The sequence below is a fragment of the Vanessa atalanta genome, chromosome 14 (genome assembly GCF_905147765.1).
Source record: "Vanessa atalanta chromosome 14, ilVanAtal1.2, whole genome shotgun sequence".
Taxonomy (NCBI): domain Eukaryota; kingdom Metazoa; phylum Arthropoda; class Insecta; order Lepidoptera; family Nymphalidae; genus Vanessa; species Vanessa atalanta.
In genome coordinates, this window is record NC_061884.1 from 6,942,709 (window position 1) to 6,967,263 (window position 24,555).

At 30.1% G+C, this 24,555-nt stretch overlaps 1 protein-coding gene across 1 annotated transcript in view; it reads right to left on the bottom strand.

Moving 5' to 3' along the window:
• The window catches only part of LOC125068905 (activating transcription factor 3), a 49,489-nt gene that overhangs the window by 3,321 nt on the left and 21,613 nt on the right, over positions 1-24,555 (bottom strand). Inside the window, exons 2-4 of the mRNA XM_047678278.1 lie at positions 7,231-7,714; positions 5,048-5,137; positions 1,023-1,178 (exon numbers count right to left, since the gene is read on the bottom strand). Of these exons, the coding sequence (XP_047534234.1) occupies positions 1,023-1,178; positions 5,048-5,137; positions 7,231-7,494 (510 nt within the window). The 5' untranslated portion in view covers positions 7,495-7,714. The remainder of the gene's footprint in view (positions 1-1,022; positions 1,179-5,047; positions 5,138-7,230; positions 7,715-24,555) is intronic.

A 24,555-nucleotide genomic window follows, 5' to 3' on the forward strand; every position in this document is an offset into this window, starting at 1 on the left:
CTGGACACCACTGAATATGAAAATTCAGTGGTGCCCAGTAATTTTGAATCCGCAATCATCCGTTAATATTTACGCTTTCTACGCAACGCATACGCAACCGCTGGACCATCTCTTCTCATCCTACTATTATCCTAATCATTATGAATGATTTATAAATTAAATCTTAATAAATGACACAAACAAAATACGTTTTTATTTTACTCATTTCGGGTAAAAAGCGGAGACGCCAATCAAATAAAACTTAATAAAAATAATTTTCAAATTATATTATATCATCAAACAGAACTCGTTTTTAAATAAATCATTCATTCAAACAATGGTCTGAATGCATCGACTCGCTTTCAAACTCATTTCCAATGACAATAATTTCTCATCGTCCTGTCATCAACTTTCAATCAGGAAGTTAAGTCACGAACATAGCCACATTTGCAATGCCAACCTTCTTTGTAAGCTCATAAAACTTCAATAAAGCCGTTGAATTATAATGCTCTTCAGTTGCTATAAAGCCAGTTTAGTTTTGATTCGCAATCTTCATGAACTATGAGTTCCTGGTAGATACCCTCATTGACGGTATTGGTATGCATGTCTGTACGCATATTTTGTATATTGCATAATGACGTTTGTAAATTAAATAACGATTAATTGAAATTAAATGAATGAACCGTATTTTAGTGTTATAGATATTATTGAAATATATATAACTTTTACTAACAACGACTAAACATATTTCTGTTATAACATGAATGCAAAGAGAAAAAATTTAGCTCTATAATGACCAGAAAAAAGTAATCATCTGTTTTATAAACTTTAAAAAAAAAAGTGTAGGTTTTTTAAGTAGCCTCTTGATATTTTTCGCTAATGCCGTTTCGTGACTGGCTGCCTTGATATATAGATGCATAAGCATGTTGCACTAGGTAGCAAAACATATTACCCTACACGGACTAATAGCCTGTAGTGTGCCAAGGTGGTAGATTTAGTTTTGATTGCTGCTTAAATAATGGTTTATTAATACTTTTAATTACCTCGTTTTTAGGTGCTTGCGTATGACTGCTATCATAGTCATCATCGCTTTCCTCCTTCTTAAGCCGCTTGAATCCTCCATCTGTGTCGCTGCCTGACATCTTCCTCTTCGACTCTATGGATAACTTTAAACCAGCCTTTATTAATTCCGAACACGTCTGAAAAGAAATTTTGTATCTATCAATACGTAAAATTACATAAATAAAGAATATATACTTTACGTTCACAATGATTTAAGTACATTGATGAATATTAGTTGTGAACTTGTTTATCTTTTCATACAAGTAAGTCTCAATATTTAAAAAATATATATTAATATCATTTAAAATCGTGACAGTAAAATCGTGAATTTAAGGGGACTACAAGAGCTAAATGCAAGTTTTATAATGCAAAAAAGTATATGATCCAATGCAGTAAACCAAATGAAAAAAATATATGATAATCTTCAGGATACATGCTAAGTATTTGTTATTTTGAAAACATGATTTAATTAATTTGGTACGATAGAAAAAAATCACAAAGTTACCTCTAAAAAGATCTTTTAATCAATAATAACTATACTTATATACGTTCCATAATTTTGGTTTTTTGTCAGATTATTCTACAAGCAATATACTATTTAACCTGGGTGTCACTTTTTTAGTAAAATCAATAGATTTTTTTTAAATCCGATATTCTTATTTTCGAACAAAATGCGTACGCATGTGTGCGTAAACGCCGTGTACAGACAATGCCGGCCGAGGCCTGATGCTATACAGACGTGTCGATCTTTTCGCCGCATCATTCATTACGTTACGAGATATTTTTTTGTAATTTTAATTGTAAATTCATTGTTTCATGTTTTCTTATAATAAATTTTATTCTTTCTTGTAAATAAATATATTAAGTTAAAATAGTGTAGTAGTAATTAGGCATTTGTTTTTTTATTATATTATTTGTTATAAATTTTAATTGTGTAAATATGGGAAATAAAGTGAATCGCGTGAGGAAAACTAAAAAACGTTTATATATATCAAGCGCCGAAAATACATATGAACGATATTAAAAGGTAAGAGTATTTAATTAGTAAACATATTTTTTTTTTTTATAAATTATGAATATTGAAAACATCTAGAAAAATGTGTAATCAGTTCGCATATAATCAGATTTTTCGAGCCATTTTCAATAATTACGATAGAGTATTTGGTCAAAGGAAGGAAAACATCAATTGACTTTCATGGGGATCAAGTGACTACATTCGATCCCCATGAACTCGAAGCATTTTTTTTTCATTATAACTACTATGACATATTAAGATACATATTTTTTAAATACATAATTTTATAATTAATAAAAATGTAATTACTAACATATATTTATTTTTTACAGAATAAAGAAAGTCGAAAACAATAACACGGAAGCTATTTATATTGCGTAAGAAGTTAATTTTATCGATTGTTTATAATAAGAATTAAATTTATGTATGAAATAATTTTAATAATAATAAAAAAAAGTAAAGTCGTAACAAAAAAAATGTAATTGTTGTGAACCAGAGAACTAGAATATTTAGAAGTGTCATTTGTACGTAATTCATAAATTTAAATTTTTTTGTAACGTCCGCCATATTGGATTGAATATAGCAGCAATTCATGAATCGTGCATTGTCATCGAGATTAAATATGTGTGCCAACTTTCAGCTGAAAGTGGGTGTAATATTTATTCCAAGATTCCAGGACATATGTAATAACATTAATACATACAAGTGAAATTAAATAAAAAAAAAAAAAAAAAATTAACACTAAATGTTTTTTTTTTGTAGTACTAAATATAAATAAAAATATTTTAAGTTTAATTAAATCAGTTTTATTTTTTAATCATTTTCGAATAACAGTCAAAAGCAATACAAATAATTCTAATATCCTATCTATTTTTATGAGATTTATGATTAAACCTATTATGATTAACCTTTGATTCATCAATGATTCAACCAAATCGAATTGACAACATTTTTTTCTAGTAAATATTTAGATTTTTTTTTTTTAATTGAATATATGTTTTTTCTTTATGAACCAATATTAATAAAACGAACAAATACTACGCTATATGTTACCCCACGGTCACTACACTACAGATTTCGAACACTTACGATTTTATTATATAAATAGATCATTAAACTTTTATAAAATGTTAAAAATTGGTATGTTTCAATATTTAGTATAAGAACTAATTGTGGTATAATAATATAAATAATAGAAAAAAAAAAGGTTAAAACTAACTGTCTATTTTATTGTATACAAAATATAAATAAAAATATTGTAAGCTTAATTGAATCAGTTTTATTTTATAATCATTTGTTAACTAACATCGAAAGAAATAAAAATAATTCTGTTGTCCTATCTATTTTTTATGAGATTTATGATTGATCTTACGTCGCTCGGTTTGGCGCCATCTATTAGAATATTTGGGCGTAATCTCGTCACCTCGCTTAACCCTTAGTACACGGGCTTGCCGTTTTTGTCGATTTTGTAAGTGTGTGCGTGCGATTCTCAAGGGCACTTAGCTCTTGTAGTCCTCTTAATTAAACGTAATTTCGTGATTGCGGGGTTACGACGATAATGAATTAATGCTTATGAAATATCATCTAAACTAATAAAGCAAATATTTATTTAAAGAAATCAATCAATGAATAACATTTAAAATCGTGCTCAATCGTTTTCAACATAATATTATAAGTCACTTAAATCAAAACTCGACAAGACTATTTTTATAAACATATAATATAACTGCTATCTAATGATGGCATCAAGGCTATGGCGTTATAAAATATGCATGCTCTCGTGTTGATCTTAATAATATACCTATCTTGATAATGTGGACAAATGCAATCGTATTTTTTGTTATTGTTATAGTTAAAAGTGTTCATTTTTCTCACATTAAAAACGTCCGCTCATTGTTTAAGTTCTATGCAAAAAGAAACATTGAATATTCCATTGATTACATTTAAAGAAACGTTTGCACGATTTTAATAAAAAAAGAGAATAATTTAGAAGCACTATAAAAATGATGTTATGCTGGCACCTCAGCTAAAAATATTTATGAAGTGTATCTGTAGTTACAGAGATATTGATAATATACATATTACATACATATAAGAAATAAAATATATTTTTATAAATATTACAAATCTTATTATCCTGTGATAATAATATAGACTTAGCGTATTTAATGTATCTACCTATTATTATAAAATACTGAGGGCGGAGTCGTAACAAAGTTTACAAGATTCAATGTCATCTTAACAAACATTGCGGATATATCAAATTATGAGTTTTTTTATGTCTAAAAAAGAAATATTTATTTCTCTATGACAATTGAGAATGAGAGAAATTTACATATTGTAGCAATAATACAAAAAATATCTATATATATATAAAAAGATAGACAAATTCACTTGATTAAATTTTATTTACTTCATTAGTCGTAAAAGGCATAACTCATAGATAATTAGATATACTAGACTTGTAGAGCATTTTTTAACGTAGTACTAAAAAAATATATTTAAATATTTATTAATCGATGAAACGATAGCAATCTTACGTATTTAAGAAAGCGTTCTCACTTACAGAAATACATAATTTGGATTTTATGTTATTCCTTTAAGTCTACTTAAAAATGAGTTACGTAACTAAACAGTTTCGTATTCTATAAATGTAAGTAACTTAGCTTGAAAGAATCATTAATGAACTTTTAAATAACCTTTAATGCAATAAATAGTTTCTCTATAACTCTTAAGAAGATCAGCCAAAACGCGTTCAAACCGACTAAAAAGACAACATTTCGTGAGATTAAATCTCAACGTGTTGAGTTAATTAAGAAAGCCAATTTATAAGCACTTTTTCTTCATGTATACAGTAATGTGATTATTGAACAACTTATTACCAATAATAATCTATGGAAGTAAATAAAAGTATAGATATCGATATAAAAACGTAACAAGTATATTTATGTTATAATCAAAACAAACAAGTAATTATTACTTGAAACAAACCTTTTGTATGCTGGGTGGAGTGCCTGATGCTGGTGAAGTAACAGAGGAGCTGTTAGACATTGAAGAATTTGAGTCTTGACATATCGCATTCTGTAATAAAAAGGAAAATTATTTAACATAACATAACAGTTATAATAACGCACTTAAAGTTTAAGACATTAGGCAAGTGAAAATGATTTATTTTAAATGAACAAATTCGCTTATTATAAATCCCAGGGGCGTAGCTACCACCATATCTGCCATATCAATTATACAGGGCCCCCGGGCCACGAGGAGCCCTTATAATTTTTAAACTGTGTCCATTTAAACCACAAGGACCGTTTCCAAAATATTCAGAAAGTAACCTACCTTTTTCGGTCTACTATTGTTCATATTATATAAATAAGGCAGGCATAAAAAATCCAAGACCATGTTATGGTTATGTTATTCTAATGTTTTAAACAAACCGTATTGCCACTTATGTTGGTTATTAGTAGATCGTCATAGCAAATCGTACTAGGAGTACGATGCATGGGTTAACGGTGTTTCTACGTGACCATCAAAAATATCTTTTGTGTAAAATCTTTACACTTCCTAAGGGCCCCTCAACAAATTTTTATACGGGGCCCCCGCCTAAGCACGCTATGCTTCTGATAAGTTATATAGTTAATTTTTATTAAGAAATTCTCGTAGTTCTAGGCAATTAATTATAACTTAATAAGTGTTTGATTTGTAATTGCGTAGTCTTTTTTAATTTACACTGTTCTACAATCTTCGTTTAATGTTACTCTACAGTGTGCTTTTAGTAATGTTTTCCATGTCACCGCTCGCTTGTTAAATGGACTTCATATGTTCTTGACAGACGACATGTTTATTAAAGTGGATTTTTATGCAGTTTGGTCAAACTATATCATATTTTTTGTACAATTTGTTTATAATCGAGTTATAATAAAAATGTATCAACGGGAACAACTACGCGACTATGAGTTAAAGTATACTAAATAAATCATTGATTGAGAATTATATATTTGTCTGTTTGTCTTGACTATTATCTAATAATAAGACAAGGTTCATTGCAACTGCATAAATAAACAATTTGTTAGAAAGTGAATACCATGTCATGGCATCATAGGGTTCTGTAATTATTTACGTAAAACAAATATTAATACATTATTAACTTCATTATTTGCTTGAGTAAATTCAGATTGTCATTTGTTATAACATGTATCTAAAACGTATTCAAAAAGTTTATCATTTTTTTTTTGAGCACATTAATCTATATAGGTACTCTTTGATATTGCGTTTTATATATATAATTTTAAAACCACAAGTATCTTCTACATTTTATCGAATAAAAAATCGTATAAGATAAATTAAATGGAAAATCATTCCCTAAAACATTATGTAATAGAGCGGATATGTTTATGAGAGAGAATTATATGTAACAACAATTACAATAAGATGGGTCACAACAGATTAACCCTTTGTTCGTGATCATTTCACGCTCTACATTCCCAACTACGATATTTAACGTTAATGACGCTATTTTTTAAAGCGAAACGTTAAAAACTAGCGTATCAACTATCAACTAAATTAGTTTGAATAAATAAAATACAAGACATAACAGAAGATACCAACGGCGTCTGTCAGTCTAGTTGTCTTAGGGAGTCATATAAATGACCTCAAATTGCATGGCGCTTAGAATTATACAATGTTTATAATGTCGACTAATAGTCACGTGGTCTTTCGTGGCATCTAATGCTTGGCAAGCATTCAATTGCTTATTTTGCATTCGAACGAGCATTTCGCGTGCAACGGACCTAAATACTATAAGGATCTCTTTTGCATTTTGATCGATTTGTAATTTGAAAGTGCAAAGTTGAAAAACTGGCTTTATAATTAACCTTTAAAATAGTTTCTCATTACATAATTATTAATATAGAAATTTTACCAAGTCTAGCAATGTAGCATTTTATCTTAAGTGCTCCTACTCTAATATTTGATGAAGTAATTGAATTTAAGAAAGTAATATTTCAAGGTCGTTAAAAGTAATTACTTTGACGATTTGTTCGATACGTGACCATTAAATTACATATGCATTAATTACATCATATCAAACGACACGAGATGATATACTACATTTTATATAGACATTTTATCGTGTATCTAAAACGATTCTTGAATATAAATTAAATATAATTTACCTTGAAACTAGAATTTTTATCGTAATTGTACTGATCTAGAGGATTTGTCATGGTGATGACATCGTTAACAATCTCAGGTGTCCGTAGTGTAGTGTTGCCGGCACCCTCTGCCGCGAGGAGGTTCATCATGGCAGCGCTGAGGTTCACGTTCACACTTAGATACGCCCCCGACTCCCCGTCCGTACCCACCGCAGCCGTCGGCGACGGGGAAGTGTCCTCACATTTAATCGTCGGCACAGCTGAGCTTATGCTCGACGAATTCATTATATCCTTGTAAGGAGCCAGCTTCGCTTCTTTTTGGTTACGTTTCACACTAAAACTATCGGTCAACGAATAAACACTAAGTCTATATCACGATTACGCACTATCACTATGTCCTAACGCTAAATATCACTGATTGTGGTAAACTGGTTCCCAATGGCACTTAAGTCTTCCGAATAGAAGTCTTCACAGGGAGGTAACGTTGGTAACGACGTGACGCTATCTGTAAATAAAAGAAAAGTTTATATGAGTACGACGTTTTGCTTAACCATAAATTTGGCGATTGTTTACCCTCAAATAAAACAGTATGTTAATGCGTAATAAAAGTCTTGCAAAGGGCAAGTCTGGGTTTCGCAATTCGGCGGAGCCCCGGTTTCGCAAGAGCCCGCAGCGAGTTTTTAATTAGAGCTATCCGAGCATCGCGACCTCGTATCCAGGATGCAACTTCAATAAAACGCTTTTTTACAGGCACCAATTGAACGCGCGCTATAAAATTAAAACTAGCGCTTTTTACGACGCATTTTAACGCTCTTCCGTATAGCGTGTCGTCTTGCCCATTGTTCGAACGGGCGCGGTATCGTGCGGATTACCGCGACAAGGACATGAATGGATTAAGCCATTAGCAGACACCACGATACCGATGTTAGTATAGTCAACAATGTGAAGAAATTGGGGTGCTCGATGTACAACTAGGACGCGCCGTGACTGAAAACACGATTCGCAAATGTGTTCAAAACAGGAGCTAAATGAGCTTGTTCCCTACATAGATTGATATACGAGTCGAAAGCTGTACGGCACCTTGACCCAGCGTTTATAACGACGTATGTAGATATCTATAGTCATATCTGTCACGTAAATACAATAAAGCCCTGAGTCTTGGTAACCTAGTTGCGTACAGTTTTGCTTATTCCTCTCGTGGTATGTAAGTAAAATTCCTCACCGACAGAAATATGGTTGGACGAGGCTTAATAGATTGTCGTCTTCAAGGTTCAAACCGCTTATAGGTATTTTCGACTGCCACTCCCCGTATCTGTTTTATCTCACATTGATTTATGGTTCTATAATAAACTCATTGTGTAAAAGAATCGAATAATAATTTGCCTATTGTACGTTTGATATTTTTAAGTTTTACGACACTTTATAAATAATTACAAATTCATTTTTGCCATTTTATAAAATGGCAAATTCATAAAAATGCCATTTTATAAAAGTCATATTTAACATGCTGTGGCTTTTTTGTCCGACCGTAACATAGGAAAAAAATATGTTAGATAAACACATTGACAATAATAAACTATTAAAAGCAATCATTTTAAAAAACGAAAACATTCGACTCGATGTTGACCTTCCATTGGTAGCTGGCAACTCGCCGTTTGTGAGTTAAGGAAACATCTGCTCAAATATCATGTATTGGCACGAATTATTTGACATTCAAATAATTAGAGAAAGCTAAATACGTTAATAATGACACTTCCTTAAAGGATATTTAAAAAAATATATATGAAAGATTTTTAATCCTACATAATAACAGTTGTTCGAGACGCGTGGGCCGATACTACCATATAATATGCTAATACCTGGCAGTAGGACGTCCGTACCCCAAAAAAGGGAAATGAAAAATAAATGTATCCGGCCAATACTGCGTGGGCTCATATTAAGTCTTGACTTATATATTTATTATTATTCTCTTTTTTACTTGACAACACTTAAACTCTTTTTACCAAATTTATACACTCAGTTAAATGTAGTCGGAAAATAACAGCAAATTACTTTGTCCTCTCTCAAATAACGCTAAACGAATCTCATATTTCATTCGCACTTAGAAATTTCTCATGAAAATGAAAAGGATAGAGAACTTTAAGCTGAAGCTTGGAAGAAAGGGGTCGCTGATTCTGATTCTATAACGTCATAAGGAACATTGAAACTGAAGTTGAGTCGGTTCTTTGTCCTCGTGTACGCTACGAGAAATAGGTAACCTACTTTAAGCCGCACCCGCTCACTAGCTACGAACGATTTAATATATGTCAACTTAATTGCATTAGTTCTATTACTGTTTAAGCAACAAGTCCATTATGAATGCCGGTTATAAAACAAATACTCTATTTAATTTAGTTTTAACATTACTATAGAAAAACGGAAAGAAATATCTTCCTCTCTATATGAAATATTTTTTATAGTTTATCTTGTGTGTACTTTACGGAATATGTGTATATAATATCTGAATAAAAAAATGCTAAAAGACTTGAAACATAAAATAATAAGTGGTCGTAAAGTAATGAATGAACGTAGCTTAATAGGAATATGAAGGTCGTTTTACACATGAATCGCATATGCATATTTTATAATAATATTGAAGTATATTTTTCATTTTAATACTACACCTGAAAATGTAAATGCTTAACTAAATTATAGTTTCATTTTAAACATTACTGAGATAATTACACAAAGTTATATATACTTGTACTTATCTATAACCAAACTTCATTAAAACCAAACGAGTCTGCCTACTTTGAAGCGCAAAATTGCATTACAATCATAAAAAAATATTAATATAATTAATATTAATATTTTTTTATGATAACCTTTTTTATATTCTCCTTGGGATGTTTTAAAGATATTTAAATGGAAATGTGAAAGATTGAATATGAAAAAAAAAAGTTGCAATTACAGATATTAATTTAATATTATGTAATTATAAATGAATGTAATTGACCTATAATTAAATGTATTACATAGATGAACCAAATCCATTAAACCGGATATATAGTTTAGTTTATTCCTATAAGATAAATAAAAAAAAAAAAACTTTATTTGATTTTCGTTACATTAATATATTTTAAATTATAATTAGCGGTTAATCGATCGGCGTTGCGTTTAATAAATTATATACCACATAAATAAGAGAAGGGAACTTACCAACCTTTGTCCGTTTTAAGTCAATTAACAAATACAAGACCCTTCGTTTTAATACATAATATATATTTTAAATGATACATGAGCATTATAAACAAGTGACTAACCGTGTAAGATTGATTACTTATTTGAGACCTAACCTTAACCATAACGAGATCATGTCATTTATTTAACCTGTCAAGCTGCACACGACTTAATAGCGAAGAATGTCACCAGTTTTGTGATCGTACAGAGAAGAAAATCACAAATTAAATATATTTTATTACACTACTCATACATCATACATCCACTACTTATACTATTCATGACAATTATGACATTTCCTAGCGTCATATCAAATCAAATCAAATCAAAATATACTTTATTCAAGTAGGCTTTTACGAGCACTTTTGAATCGTCATTTAATAAACTATTTAAATTAAAGCTACCACCGGGTCGGAATGTAGATTCTACCGAGAAGAACCGACAAGAAAGAAGAAACTCAGTAGTTCCTCTTTTTCAACGTCTAAAAATTCAGAAATCAGAGGACTAAACACTATACGTTTCATTTGAGACTTTGTAGCGTGCAGTTCGTGTCCTTTCAATTGTATTTTTTTTTTTATGAAACAACTGAAACAGGGCCTTTTCAAATAGAAAAATACATTATAAATACAGTACATTACTATTCTACAATACAATACATTATTATTCTACTGCTAAACAGCAGTATCGTATTGTGTTCCGATTACATATTTGAGTTACCAAGTGTAATTAATTTACACGAACGAGGGGCAAATATCTTAGATCGTGGTTGTAAATGATTCCAGTGTCTATGGGTGAAATTCAATAAAAAAAACTTGTCATAACGTTTTATAACCGTATTATAAATAATAAAGTTCTACAAACAGACGGTAACGGAAGAAGTTTATATTCCGTTCTAAGATGAGATGTTTATGAGATTTTGGTGTCCATTCCAATGTCTGTATGTTATCCTAGCCAAATTCAAATTTGGCACAGTATTAGAAGCTGTTTGTCTATGTATATTTTGGATAAAAAAAGAAACAAATTTATTGACAGTATAACGTAGGCATTTATTTTAAATAAACTACAAGATAAAGATATTTAAAAAATATATGACAATAATTTAAAATAAAAATTTTAATATTTTATCGTGAGAAAAAAAGTAAAATAACTGACCTTACATTGAAATGAATGTAATCGTTTAAACATCGAAGTATCTATTTCACGATTTGTTATAGAATAATTGCTAGTTTCTGATTTAGCATTCCAGTTAATTCTATAGGTATTAAGTATATGTTTAACATAACCTAATAAAATTAAACGCAAAATAATTAATTTATTTATGAATAATTAATTGTTAAATATAAGAAGCAAAACCTTATCTTAATATAAAATTTGAGTCCAATCGTTAGACGATTCATGAAATAAATTTATATATTATATAAGAATTGCACATTTAATAATTAGTAGATTGTTGAATTAAAAAAATTACTAGTGCGTCTACTAAAATAATTTATTATTCGAACATTTGTAAAAATTCTAGCTTGAGGCCTGAGTTGAATTGGTTTATTTCGCATTGAATCGAGAACCTTTCATCGAAACGAATAGCTAAATAATAAATAAAACTCATTCGTATACCAGGTGGGCGAGGCTGTATCTTACATAATAAAAGAGCGACTTGTAAGATGAATAATTTTACACAGTAATTTATGGTAAAAACAGGTACGACTTAGACGTCAAAATAGTAGATTTTGTTCAAGTTATTTCAAAGTGTATTCAAAGTTGAGATATAATACCTTGATTTAATGTAATGAAGAATACTAAGTAGATAAATTTTATTGTATGTATTCACCGTCATGTCTTGTATGTGCAATATAAATATAAAACAAAGCGCTTACAAGCGGAATTAGAGACAAAAAAATGTCACCAGATAAATCAAAAATAAATAAACGTCAAAAACCCACAGCCAATCGATATTATGTATTAGCCTTAGTGGCAGATTGTAATCCTTTTTAATAATAATTACTTATTTACGCCTCATTCAACAGAGTTTTATTTGTATAGTCGAATTTATTTATATAATTAATTGATTGAATATTTTATATGACGGATGTTTAGAACTCGCCTAAGCCTATTTATTTTATCATAAGTGATTAAGGTCAATGACATCAATATAACTGGATCTACCTTCCGTTTTAAGACTAATGTCATTTCGAATAAATACATAAATAATTGATTTATCTCATAAAAATCGACATCGAATGCATCGATACATATCGATATGCAAATAACAAATTATTTAAATTAAATATATTACTTAATAAGGTACCTATAACAAAAGTAAACTCTACGTATTAGTTACATGAAAAACAATCTTGAAATCATAAGGAGCAATGTCTTTAACATCCCTATTCATAATCGTTTTCTCGTGTTAAACCAAATGATATATTTAACTTATTTCTGAACGTAGCAACAGAACTGTGTCCTTGACACTCGGCAGCGGGCAAAAACTATCGGCCGCAATTTCGGCGTCGGTGGGTGTGTTCAGAGTAAACCGAAACACACACTACGGCAAACCATAGAATAAAATTACGTAGACAGTACAAGCGTATTAATTTTTAAAACACTTTAAAAAATAATGTTAAAAAGAAACCATTTATCTGTTTTACTTTTTTTTTTTAGGTAACGGAGATACACTTTATACAATTTCCACTTTATAACTATGTAAGTAGACACTCAATAATTTCTATAAAAAAATAAGCCTCAACGTAAATTTGGTAATAAAAATTTAAATAATCACATTCCTGATAATTAAAAATAAAATTTATGTGTAACAAAAATTTGCGGTTCAGCTTTCATCTTTTAATATCCATTCAAATTAAAAATTACATGCGTTAAGGAAAGTAGGTGTAATTTATTTTAATACATCATAAAACTTAACTACTGATCTACTTTACATTTTATTGCCTCACCTTGCCCCATTTTATTCATTTAGGGTGTAAAACCTACAGTATAATTTATTAATGTCACTTACGAGCTCAACTTTGTAGTAATTTGTTAACCAGAAGGCTTTTTTTTATGTAGGAGTTATAATTGTATGTATCCTGTGTTTTTTTGCTTTGTCACTTCTGATTTTTTTAATCTAATCGTCTGCCGTATAATTCAGCGCCGGTTTTTATGTATTCACTTATACATCGCGTAAAAGGAACAAAGGAAGTTTGGCAACGCATTGTTCGCTCGTTTTTCGCGTCTGTCAAGTTGTAGACGAAAAAAATTGCATTGAATATTGACACCCACACGGTGTCTTATGAATATTACGTCGCGACGCTACCAAATACTCTATCTTGATCCCGACTGACTGTTATAATTTTTCTATTATGGCTATTATTAGATTAATATTTAATATATAAAAATAAAGCTGACAATAACTTACTACTTATAACAAACAATTGTAGTTTTTTTTATTATACTATATTTACATTGAACAAAAAATAAATCCACGTCAATTTTTTTTACATCTGTTTGTCAGTGTCTTAACGGAAAAAACCAATGCTTCAAATTGAGCCCAAAAATAAGAATATATATCATTTCGCAACTCATAATGTTATAATGAATAGTAATGGAGGATTTATCTAAAAATATCTATTGAGGTAGGCATTTAAATATTTTAATGAAATATATTTGATGTAACATTACCAATGATAGGTACAATAAATACGTCCTTAATTTTATTCGCAGTAATTATGTTTATTTCCGATATTTAAACTTCAATGTATTAAAATCATAAATCATACAATAATTTTATAATGATGTAATGATTGATATAAAACATAAACAATACGTTATTAATTGTGTTTTAATCCTTTTCATTTTTATTTTACATAAAACCATAGACAATTCTCTAGAATTATTATTTATGTACAACCTTCATTAAATGCATGTTATTATACGTAATTCCTAGTCTTACTGCAATCACGATTAACGTACCTATAACATCTGTACAGTATATATTATTTCACGAATTATTTTGATAGGTGTACAATTAATATAATAGCTAGCGTTTCATTCGAATAAGCTTTGAATGAATGAAATATATAACTATCAAAAAACAAAAATATTGGAGACCTTATATTGAAGCCGTGAATCAACGACCGCAAAAAAAATAGTTTCTGAGAGAGTACGTTTTTAGATGATTTCAATGTATGATACATTGAAATCATAATACAATAATTGAGCGTTTTTGATACCTTAACATAATCCAAAATTAAGGAAAGTGTTATTGCGTAAAACGGATAAATTTTAGTCACTCACTTAAATTATGCACTGTCTCACATGTCGCTGAAATGAAACCAAATGTAGAGCTTGGAAAGTTGAATGTACATAGGTTATGCCATACGTGACCATATTTCCCATTTTGAGTAGGTCAGTCTCGCTACGTGGTCCATTGTACTAAAAATTTCACAATGTTCTGCTATAACAAAACCCGCCAGCCGAGACAATGATTAAAAATGGCTCTAAAAACCTGATATTTTACAACAAATTTGCTCTTCCACAAACGTTTTGTTTAAATTTTTATTTTCTATCTACACACTTTTCTTGAATATGGTATATTTTAAGAACTGAGAATAAAGTCATTGACGCTCGGTTTACATGAAAATTCAGTTTTTAGGGTTTATCTAAATTGTAGGTACTTATTTTTGTTATTAAATTAAAATAAAAGTAATAATATATATTTAATACTACAGACATTACCACGCGGATTAACCGCAAGCTTAATACGTAGCCTAAAAATAAGTAGGTATGATGTGTATTTATGTGAATTTCAAAATATAAATGGATAATTCCATTTTCCTTCTGTTCATGTTCAAAGTCAAGGACTTATGTGCAATATTTATTACTATAAAATATTCAAATATGCAGTATACATCGATATTTTGATGAAGTATTGTTTTATTAACAGCGATACAAAAATATGTTTTGTGTAGATTTTAAAAGAAAGAAAGATTATATCAAGCGTGCATTATCACATTCAATAATGACGATATTTTAGAAGTTTTTAATATTAATCCATTTAAAAGATTAAACTTTATCATTTAAAGGCACCTCGTTCAAATTATACGAGCAATAAGATAATGTTACGTGACCTAAGTAATTTATTTCAGCGTATAAAATCCAGCCCACGTTTATAACCGGAAAAACTGCAACTATTGATATCGTGGTGTTGCAATTTTGTCGAGACCTCGAACATTTTATGACAGGAAACTAATAAAATGATAATACCTGGAGACATACAAAACGTTGAACTAATTACTAGGCCTATTGTCCCGTACATCAGACCGTAGCTCTTATCGTTTAGATTATAAATACTAAAATGGAATAACGCGAATTATTACTTAGGCAGCAGTACCATATGTTTAGTTATTCATGTAAATAACAAAAAGTCATCATGCGGTCGTGAGCTGTGACAAGGTTGTTTAATTTAGTTTTATGCATGTGTAATTTTAGGTGCGCTACATAACATTTTTCATTGTCGATCATAAGCATTGATACTGTCATCCGATTGTCCTCAAACGTAGATTGGTAGCTATTTATATGATTGCATAAGTAAACATACTTAAGTTACAAAGTGGCAAAACGCTTATCGCATAACAATACTAAATTGACATAATGTTAAATGTACATTTGAATTAAGTGCCCGTATTTTACGATTTGACGTGTATAGAAATATGTTCTTTTTTTTAAACGGTTACTAATTTTGATTAAGGTTAAATAACTTTTTTTATTATATTTTTATGTTATGATCTTTTTTTTAATTCAATCTAAGCAAAGGTATAAACTAGTTCGACCTATAAAATAGTGGGTTTTTTTTTATGTGCATGAACCTCATTAATCAATATTTGTCAGTAACCATTTTTTTAAGTGAATCATGTTTTGTGCGTTTCAAGGTCGAATTTGAGTGCAAGATTAATGTATATACATATGTAAGTACCTTCTGTTCAAAGGGAAAACTTTTTGCGCTAATGTATCCAGTACTTCTGACGCGTGTTCTTGCTTAATTACACGCCCTATTTTTATTTTTGAATTCTGGTTTTCAAATTTTAATTTTATATATTCTAAACATATATATTTTTCGTTTTTATTCCATGTTTCCGTTATGTGAAGCCACTTATTTCCTTTTCTGTACTCCTAGTAACGTGTTTGCAAAATATCATGATGATCGGCTCAAACTCGCATTTTCAATATTAGTTAAGTCTAGTGACATTATGGACCGATATTATGAATAATAACGTCTTATATTAATTGTATATTTATACGATTTAAATATAAAATTAAAAATATACATAAAACATCATAAGCACATTTATACCACTCGTTAAATCATCTTTTTCTAATTCTATTGTTGATTGATAGCTGTAACCGCAGATCGACCTTGTAAGTTAAGCTCACGGATAACAACAATAATAAAACTCTATACAAAATGTATTAAATTTGAATAACTAGATGCGTAAATTGATTATTTTTAAATATAAAGTCATAATATAGGATTTCGTAATTTTATTTACATTGAATGTATTGCTTGTGCAATGCGTGTAACTCTACATTCAAATATTAAGAAAAAAATAAGTCGTTTAATTTAAAATGCGTTCATGACTTTTTAGACTAGTATGTAGTCGTATTAAAACAATGTTTTATATAAAATATACTATAGTCGTATTCTCTTACTCGCGAGAATAAAAAAAGTCTGGTAGTATGGTGAGAATATAAAGCATAGGTAATAAAAGTACCACCTTTTTTAAATTTACGTCATGTTTGAAAGTGAATAAAACAGTAGCTATACTATAAATAAAATTCAAACATTGTCCTATATATTTATAGGATCTATGGTGATTTTTTATAATATAATTTTTATCACAGTTTATGTGTTTCTTTTGTATGTACTAAAACTTCTAGAAAGAACCGGTTACGGTGTAAAAGTTATTTTTTTTAAATAAGTGATATAATAAACTTTTAAAATGTAAGAGTTACTTTTAAAATTTGTAAGTTCTATTTTATGATTTTTTTATAAACTACGACCAATATATATTTTTAAATTAATTTGACTAGGAAGCCAACGGAATAAATAATCTACATACCACCCACAGACATCGGCATTGTACGACATATTAACCATTCGTACCATCACCAATGCGCCACCAACCTTGGGAACTAAGATTTTATGTCCCTTGTGCCTGTAGTTACACTGGCATACTCACCCTTTATACCGGAACACAACAATACAGAGTATATTGCTGTTTGGTGATGGAATATCTGATGAGTGGGTGGTACCTACAAAGCCTTCTTTTATAAACTATTTTAAAGTAAATCTGTTATATTAGTTAATATTGTATTGTTACTTAATTATGCTTTTGTCTTATGGTGTCTAAGGTCTGTATAAGACCTAAAATGACGTATATAATATAGGTATTAATAAAATCACGTACACAATATCCCTTTTAAATTGTTACTACAGATTATAATTCAAGGAAAACAAAACACTCGTTACCAATCACAATATACAATAGAATTCTTCGACCACAAAACTGGTTTAGTAGACATAGTCATCCATATAAAAAACTAAGGTCATAATTAAGTTTTTCATTCATATAGGTATATATATTTTACAAACAGTTACCCGCGACTTTATTCGTCAAATTTATTTATTCCGGAGTTTCCGTATGTTGGTAACGACGTTTCTAGTAATGCTAGATCTAGACAGGCAATCAAAAATCTACCATTGACGTACTACTCACGGACAGAATACTACGGATAAAGAAGAGCAGCGTAAATATATCATGACAGGTTTTTGTGTTTCAATAAAATTAAATGTAAATTTCAATTACATTATTCTACCATTCGTAAGCAAAACGAATTGTATTTTTTAATTTACCGGACGTAAGTGGTTTAGACTTAAGCTACCAGACAGATAGAGGGAGTAAATTTCGTATTTATATTATTTGTACATTTAAACTACGCGTAAAATATACACGTATAATCAAATAAATTTAAAAAACATGCCGAAGACTCTACTTTCGCAAATATCGTGTGGGCGTGGAACCGGTTTGTCTCAAACCACAAAAAGACGGATCAAAAAAATCCAAATGAAATAACCAAAATATCTCGTAAAAAACCGTGTATCTGTCGCACGTTATTTTCACTCTTTAATACGTATAATATCAATATTGATATTACCTTGTGATTTATGGTTGTAACTTGTACGTTTAACCCGGAGAATCAACTTGCCATTCCGTAAGAAATCACATCGTATCTCACCCGTGGAATGTTTAAACCTAAAATGGTGATGGTACGCTATTTTGATGCCTATATCCTATAATTGTAAAATTACTATAGTTCTATATCGCTTATCACTTTCTGAGAGTTCACGATTGTTTTCCGAGTTGTATTTCGAGTTTGTTCTTACAGAATAGCTCTACTGGAGACTTTGTACGGACAACAGGTGAACATTCAATTTAAAATAATTAACACAAAAGCCTTTGTTTTTGTTTTAAATAAAATTAATATCCAGCTTTACGAAAAATTCCCTGTATATCATGATTGATTATGTTATTATGATAAAAATATACAAAGGTTTCTGTTACAGTCCTACAGAACATTTATGTAGTTTTAAGGAATTTATAACGTTATTATTACTTGTGATACGAATATATTTATTGCATAGAGACGGGTGTATTAATTAAATGATTTCAATAATTCTACTTTAATTTAAAAAAAAAATTGACCTGAAAACTTAATAACACGGGCCCAGTGGACTATTGAACTTAATGCTTATGTTTCATTAAGGAATCCCCCGAGGCGGTCACGCACTTGATGTACGAAACACGAGAACGTAATAATCATATAACTATTGACATAACTTTTACGTTTGTGCAAATTAAAAACCTATATCGTATAATTCGTCGTGGCAGGGCTTTCACGCACGTCTGGGTAGATACCACTCACACGTCAGATATTCTACCGCGAAACAGTAATACTTAAGTATTCCGGTTTGAAGAGTTAGAAAGCAAGTGTACAGGCATAAAGGACATAACATTTGAGTCCCCAACGGTATTGGTGATGTAAGGAATGGTTAATATTTCTTACAGCACCAATGTCTATGGGCGATCGTGGCCACTAACCATCCGGTGGCCCATATGCCCGTCGGTTTTTAATGGAATTTAGTATATATGAATCGAGCACACGGATATTGCAACTCGGTATCGCTTATCCTTCTACACCACGCTTTTACTTCTAAAATAAAATATATCATATGTTACTTGCTTTATAGTGGTACATAGGTTATTAGAATTGGTTTAACGTTTTAGAAAACGTTTAAAATATTAGAGTATACATACTCGTATAGATGAGAATTATAACAATAGTATCCCTTCACATAAATAAAATGATAATCAACTAATATCACATAGAATTAAGTTATAAAACGAAGATTGTAAATCATGTGGGTGCTGACTCCGTTAAGTGGCTGGTGTCGCATAATAAATTTCTTTGGATAATGTTCTTGTCACAATACATATTGCAGAAAACGCAGTGGTCTTAGCAAGTGTCATACCATAATATATATCTTTATGTATTCTCCACTTTATTGTACAAACATTTTGAATATTCGAGCAATTTAATATTCAATTCATTGCATTAAAACCCTTCAAAGTTGGTCACGTCGTATCATTAAATTAGAAGATTTAAAGAAAAACCGTTAGTGCACATCCGGTAGTGATCACGTTTTTAATACCATTTCTAATAACCCGTATTGAAATATGAATTTATCCATCTAAAGCTTCTTTCTGAGACATTCCGCGCATTGGTGAAAATCGTAGTAAAATCCCCGAACGGATTTTTGATACGATAGTTTTCGAGTTCAGTCTCAAAGCGTAATTATAAGCATTCTAATTTCTACTTTTATAAAAATAAATGGCTTTCATTTTTTTTTAATTTTTTGGATGTGTTATTGCCAACTCCAGTTAGTAGAACGTACATTTCGAATCATTCTTTTTTAACTATAGTTTTATATCTAATCCACGTTATAATATTGTCCAATTAAATTCAAGTCTTATAAATAAAGATTACTTGATTTTGATTGCATTTTTATGTTTTGTATTTTTAAGCCCACTGCTCTGAGATCCTGTCCTATATCGCAGTCGTCCTAATCTATGCAGCCCACACCCAAACGTGCCTAACGAACATCTCAATGTCATTGCTGTATAATATTAAGCATGTGACTATTCACACGTACATCTATGAAATATCTTACATTGTATTGATTAACGAACATTTTTCCTGAATAAAGTTTGTCATAGTTGCACACTTGTATGGGTTATACGATAGAAGAAAATAAACGATGAATTAGTTGTACACGCTATTTTGTATACAATAATAATTTAAAAAAATACACACTAGCACTACACTAGCAGCTCGTAAATTTCCCACTGCTGGGATAAAGGCCTCCTTTCCCTTTAAGGAGAAGGTTTGGAGCATATTCCACCACGCTGCTCCAATGCGGGCTGGCGGAATACACATGTGGCAGAATTTCATTAAAATTAGACACATGCAGGTTTCCTCATGATGTTTTCCTTCACCGCCGAGCACGAGATGAATTATAAACACAAATTAGGCACATGAAAATTCATTGGTGCCTGCCTAGGCTTGAACCCGAAATCATCCGTTAAGATGCACGCGTTCTAACCACTGGGCTATCTCGGCTTGGTAAACTGGCAATAGTTTATGTATATATAAAACTACATTTGTATTTGATTGATATAACTTTGTAATTTAAAAGAAGGATTACCATTTCTTCTTTAAGATGACAATTTCAAAGATCTTGTAAATCCTAATAAAAGGGTAACTGTGTCGTAAAAAAATATCAATTTCCGTGTAATAAATGTCGCGGGAACAACAATTCGTAAAGCTATGTATGTATATGGCTTCCTTAACAGTCACAAAAATAATATGTTAGTCGAAATAATATTTGTTCTAATACACAACCGCTAATGTAAATCAACAGAACCTTGAGAAAACATCTTCTACCGGTATACATACATGTGTATACAACCAAATTAAAAACAACACATTTAGTTTGTATACATTAATTACCTGATTTTAGAATATTCAAGTATTTTAAACTAAGACTTTTTTTTCTTGATCAAACTGTCACGTAATTATAAATCCTCCAATAGAGCACCGCGGTGAAATAACTAAACCTACGCCTCAAAAAGCAGAGCTGGCCGTAGCCCAGCCGCGGTTACAACGCTATTTATTAAGTATCAAGTTTTTAGATAAAGATCGTCTGATTGTTTTAAGTGCGCATCTGCATAACGTAACTTACTGGGTTAAGGTTACTTTCAAGATTTAAGATGGTCAATGACTATAAGATTTTCCTTAATAATATAGAACCGCATATTATTTAAGTTCATCTAAATCAAAAATAAATAAATATATTTATAAAATGTCATGTGTCCTTATATACCATAAAATTCTTAATAATTTTCAGACATAAAATTACAATATCAATATTTCTTATTGGTTGAAATTACTAGTTAATCTACGGAATGCGTTGCAATGACTTTTTATAAACAATTATCCGATACGAATCGCGCGCCGACTGGGTATTGTACGTTTATGGTATTAAGCCAAAAACCTTAACACAATTGCCAACTAAAATGTTAATATTATATTATAATATACACACATTGTTGCCAGTAACTAAAAAGATTCAATAAGATGACAACCCAAGGATGGGACAACCAAGGTAAACTACACTACACCAAGTGGACTACCACGGGGCCTAAGAATCCTTGACCTTTCACGTCTAAATGAATTGAACCGTTAGCTAAGGCAGGCAGACTGTGAGGATATGCCCAAGCATTTAAGGGAACATCGTTGTCCGTCCGCAGCCTGGCTTAAGCTACAGAAGTGGACCCCACTGCTGCTGTAATTGCCAATTAAAATTTAGTTGCTTTATTATAATACACACACTTTCTTCTCAATAGGTAAAAAGTTTCAATTAGAAGAAAGATACGATGCTAATTAATTTTAAAAAAGTTAACAATTTCCTTAGAGAGCATCTCTAAGGCAATTGATAACTTTTACGTAAAAATTAAAATACTACTCTAAAAATTTACAACACCAGAATTGTTATCTGCACCTCCAAAGTCCTCTTATGTAAATTAATGTTTCATATAACATGTTATTCAAGAAGGAAGTTGCTCAATTTAAAATATTATTAATATTTATTATTAATGACAATAAAATACAAATGCAATATACAATATAAATATTTAATAATAATCATTATCCAAAAATGGTAACGCATTATTAGTAATATTCTTTTTTTATAATTAATTTAAAGACAATAACAAAAACTTACAAGTTTTTTTAGACTCGTTTGTATAATTCTATTCATTTTTTTTATGATTACTATAATTAAAGACAAATCTTTTCCTCTGTCTATCTTATAATCGATCACATGTATAATATTATGGGTACATTGCGACCTCGGGAGAGACATTAATTGTAAGTCTGATAGAGGCTGAGTTTACGATCGTTACGTCGCTTCGAGTGAGATTTTATAGCCCACTATACGTTAGTATCAAGTATATAGGCCCCTTAACCACTATAATCTACTCAGTAATGTAGGATTTTACACGCCTTGAGGTTGTTAGGTATTCTTTTATTAAAAGCAATGCCTGTCTCGTAATTGTTATTACAGAATTATATAAAAATATATCATTGAAGAAATGAATGAATGAAACGTTATGAATGAACTAGTTAATATTAATTAAAGTCTTGGTCGCTTTATTTATAACTTTTTATACCTACAGCCAACCATTCTGAATAAAAGATCGCTCTCATCTACGAAAGATTTAAAGTAGTAACTTGAATTATATTAATTATATAAACTAGTTTTTGATCATAACAACATATTAATATCACTTTATATGTATTGAAATAAAAAATAAGTCATTGATAAACAAAATGAGGGACATTATTACATAGCAACCTACGATGTGACTACGGTGTGATGTTAATAAAGTATATAAATTGAAGTAGCACTACAGCAAATCTGCTTTTAAATTACGCTGTCCGACAAGTAAATACCTTAAAAGATCTCTACAATCCTACGCAGGCAATAACAGATAGGGTTACATGTGATATGTTCTGACGCCTTGGAAATCTTTGTTAACTCCTTCTTATTTAACGTGTGATTTGTTTTGCGGAATCGAAACTTTCTCCTTTAACGCGCACAATACACAATGGAATTATCAATCTGAATAATAATTGTTGTAGCTTAAAAATCAGTTCTTTATGTATTGTAAAATCTAAAATCGATGTTATTGTTATTTTTATGATGTATTTTTTTTTCGTCGCTTTATTCGTTTTTTTTGTCTATTACTTGAGAATTTATAGAATATTATTAATCTTCCTTTTTATCAGTTCTACACCTTAATTGTTTGCAAACTAATACCGTTTTAACACTGTAACGGATGGTGTTTTGCATAGATAATAGACACGCTAACGCATATAGACTGCATATATCTAAAAGAGTATAAGGCAATTTATTCATCAACAGGTAAAGATTTGCAATTTTATATTCATTTTGAAAAAATACAATAAAATCATTTACACAAACATGCCAAGCACTCACGAAGAACGATAACGAATCGGAAATATTCTCGTGAACAAATTCACTTAATGGAAATCCATTAGGTACGCTCGCCCACAAATTCTACGATTTTATTAATAGGTCACGCGTTCCATCTAGGTCACAATAAATTGGTAGAAATAATATTTTTAACGAATAAAAATATTTTATGTTTAGTGTATGCATATAATATTTTAAATGATGGGTTAAATCACTGAACTTGCATACTCAGACAGATGTATTGCTTTGAAAATGTTCGTTTATTGAACAGGGAAAACCCGACACTCTATAAAATGTGCTTGACAGCCAAATTGAGTTCAATAGCTGTTCCAAACTTGAACGAAAGTTTATTATTAAAAGTTTACACTTGTTGATAACCAATTTAAGCCTCATTAAAGTCTACTACGCGCATTGACTAAACGCCGTTTTTTTTTTAAATAAAATCCAATAAATTTCATGCT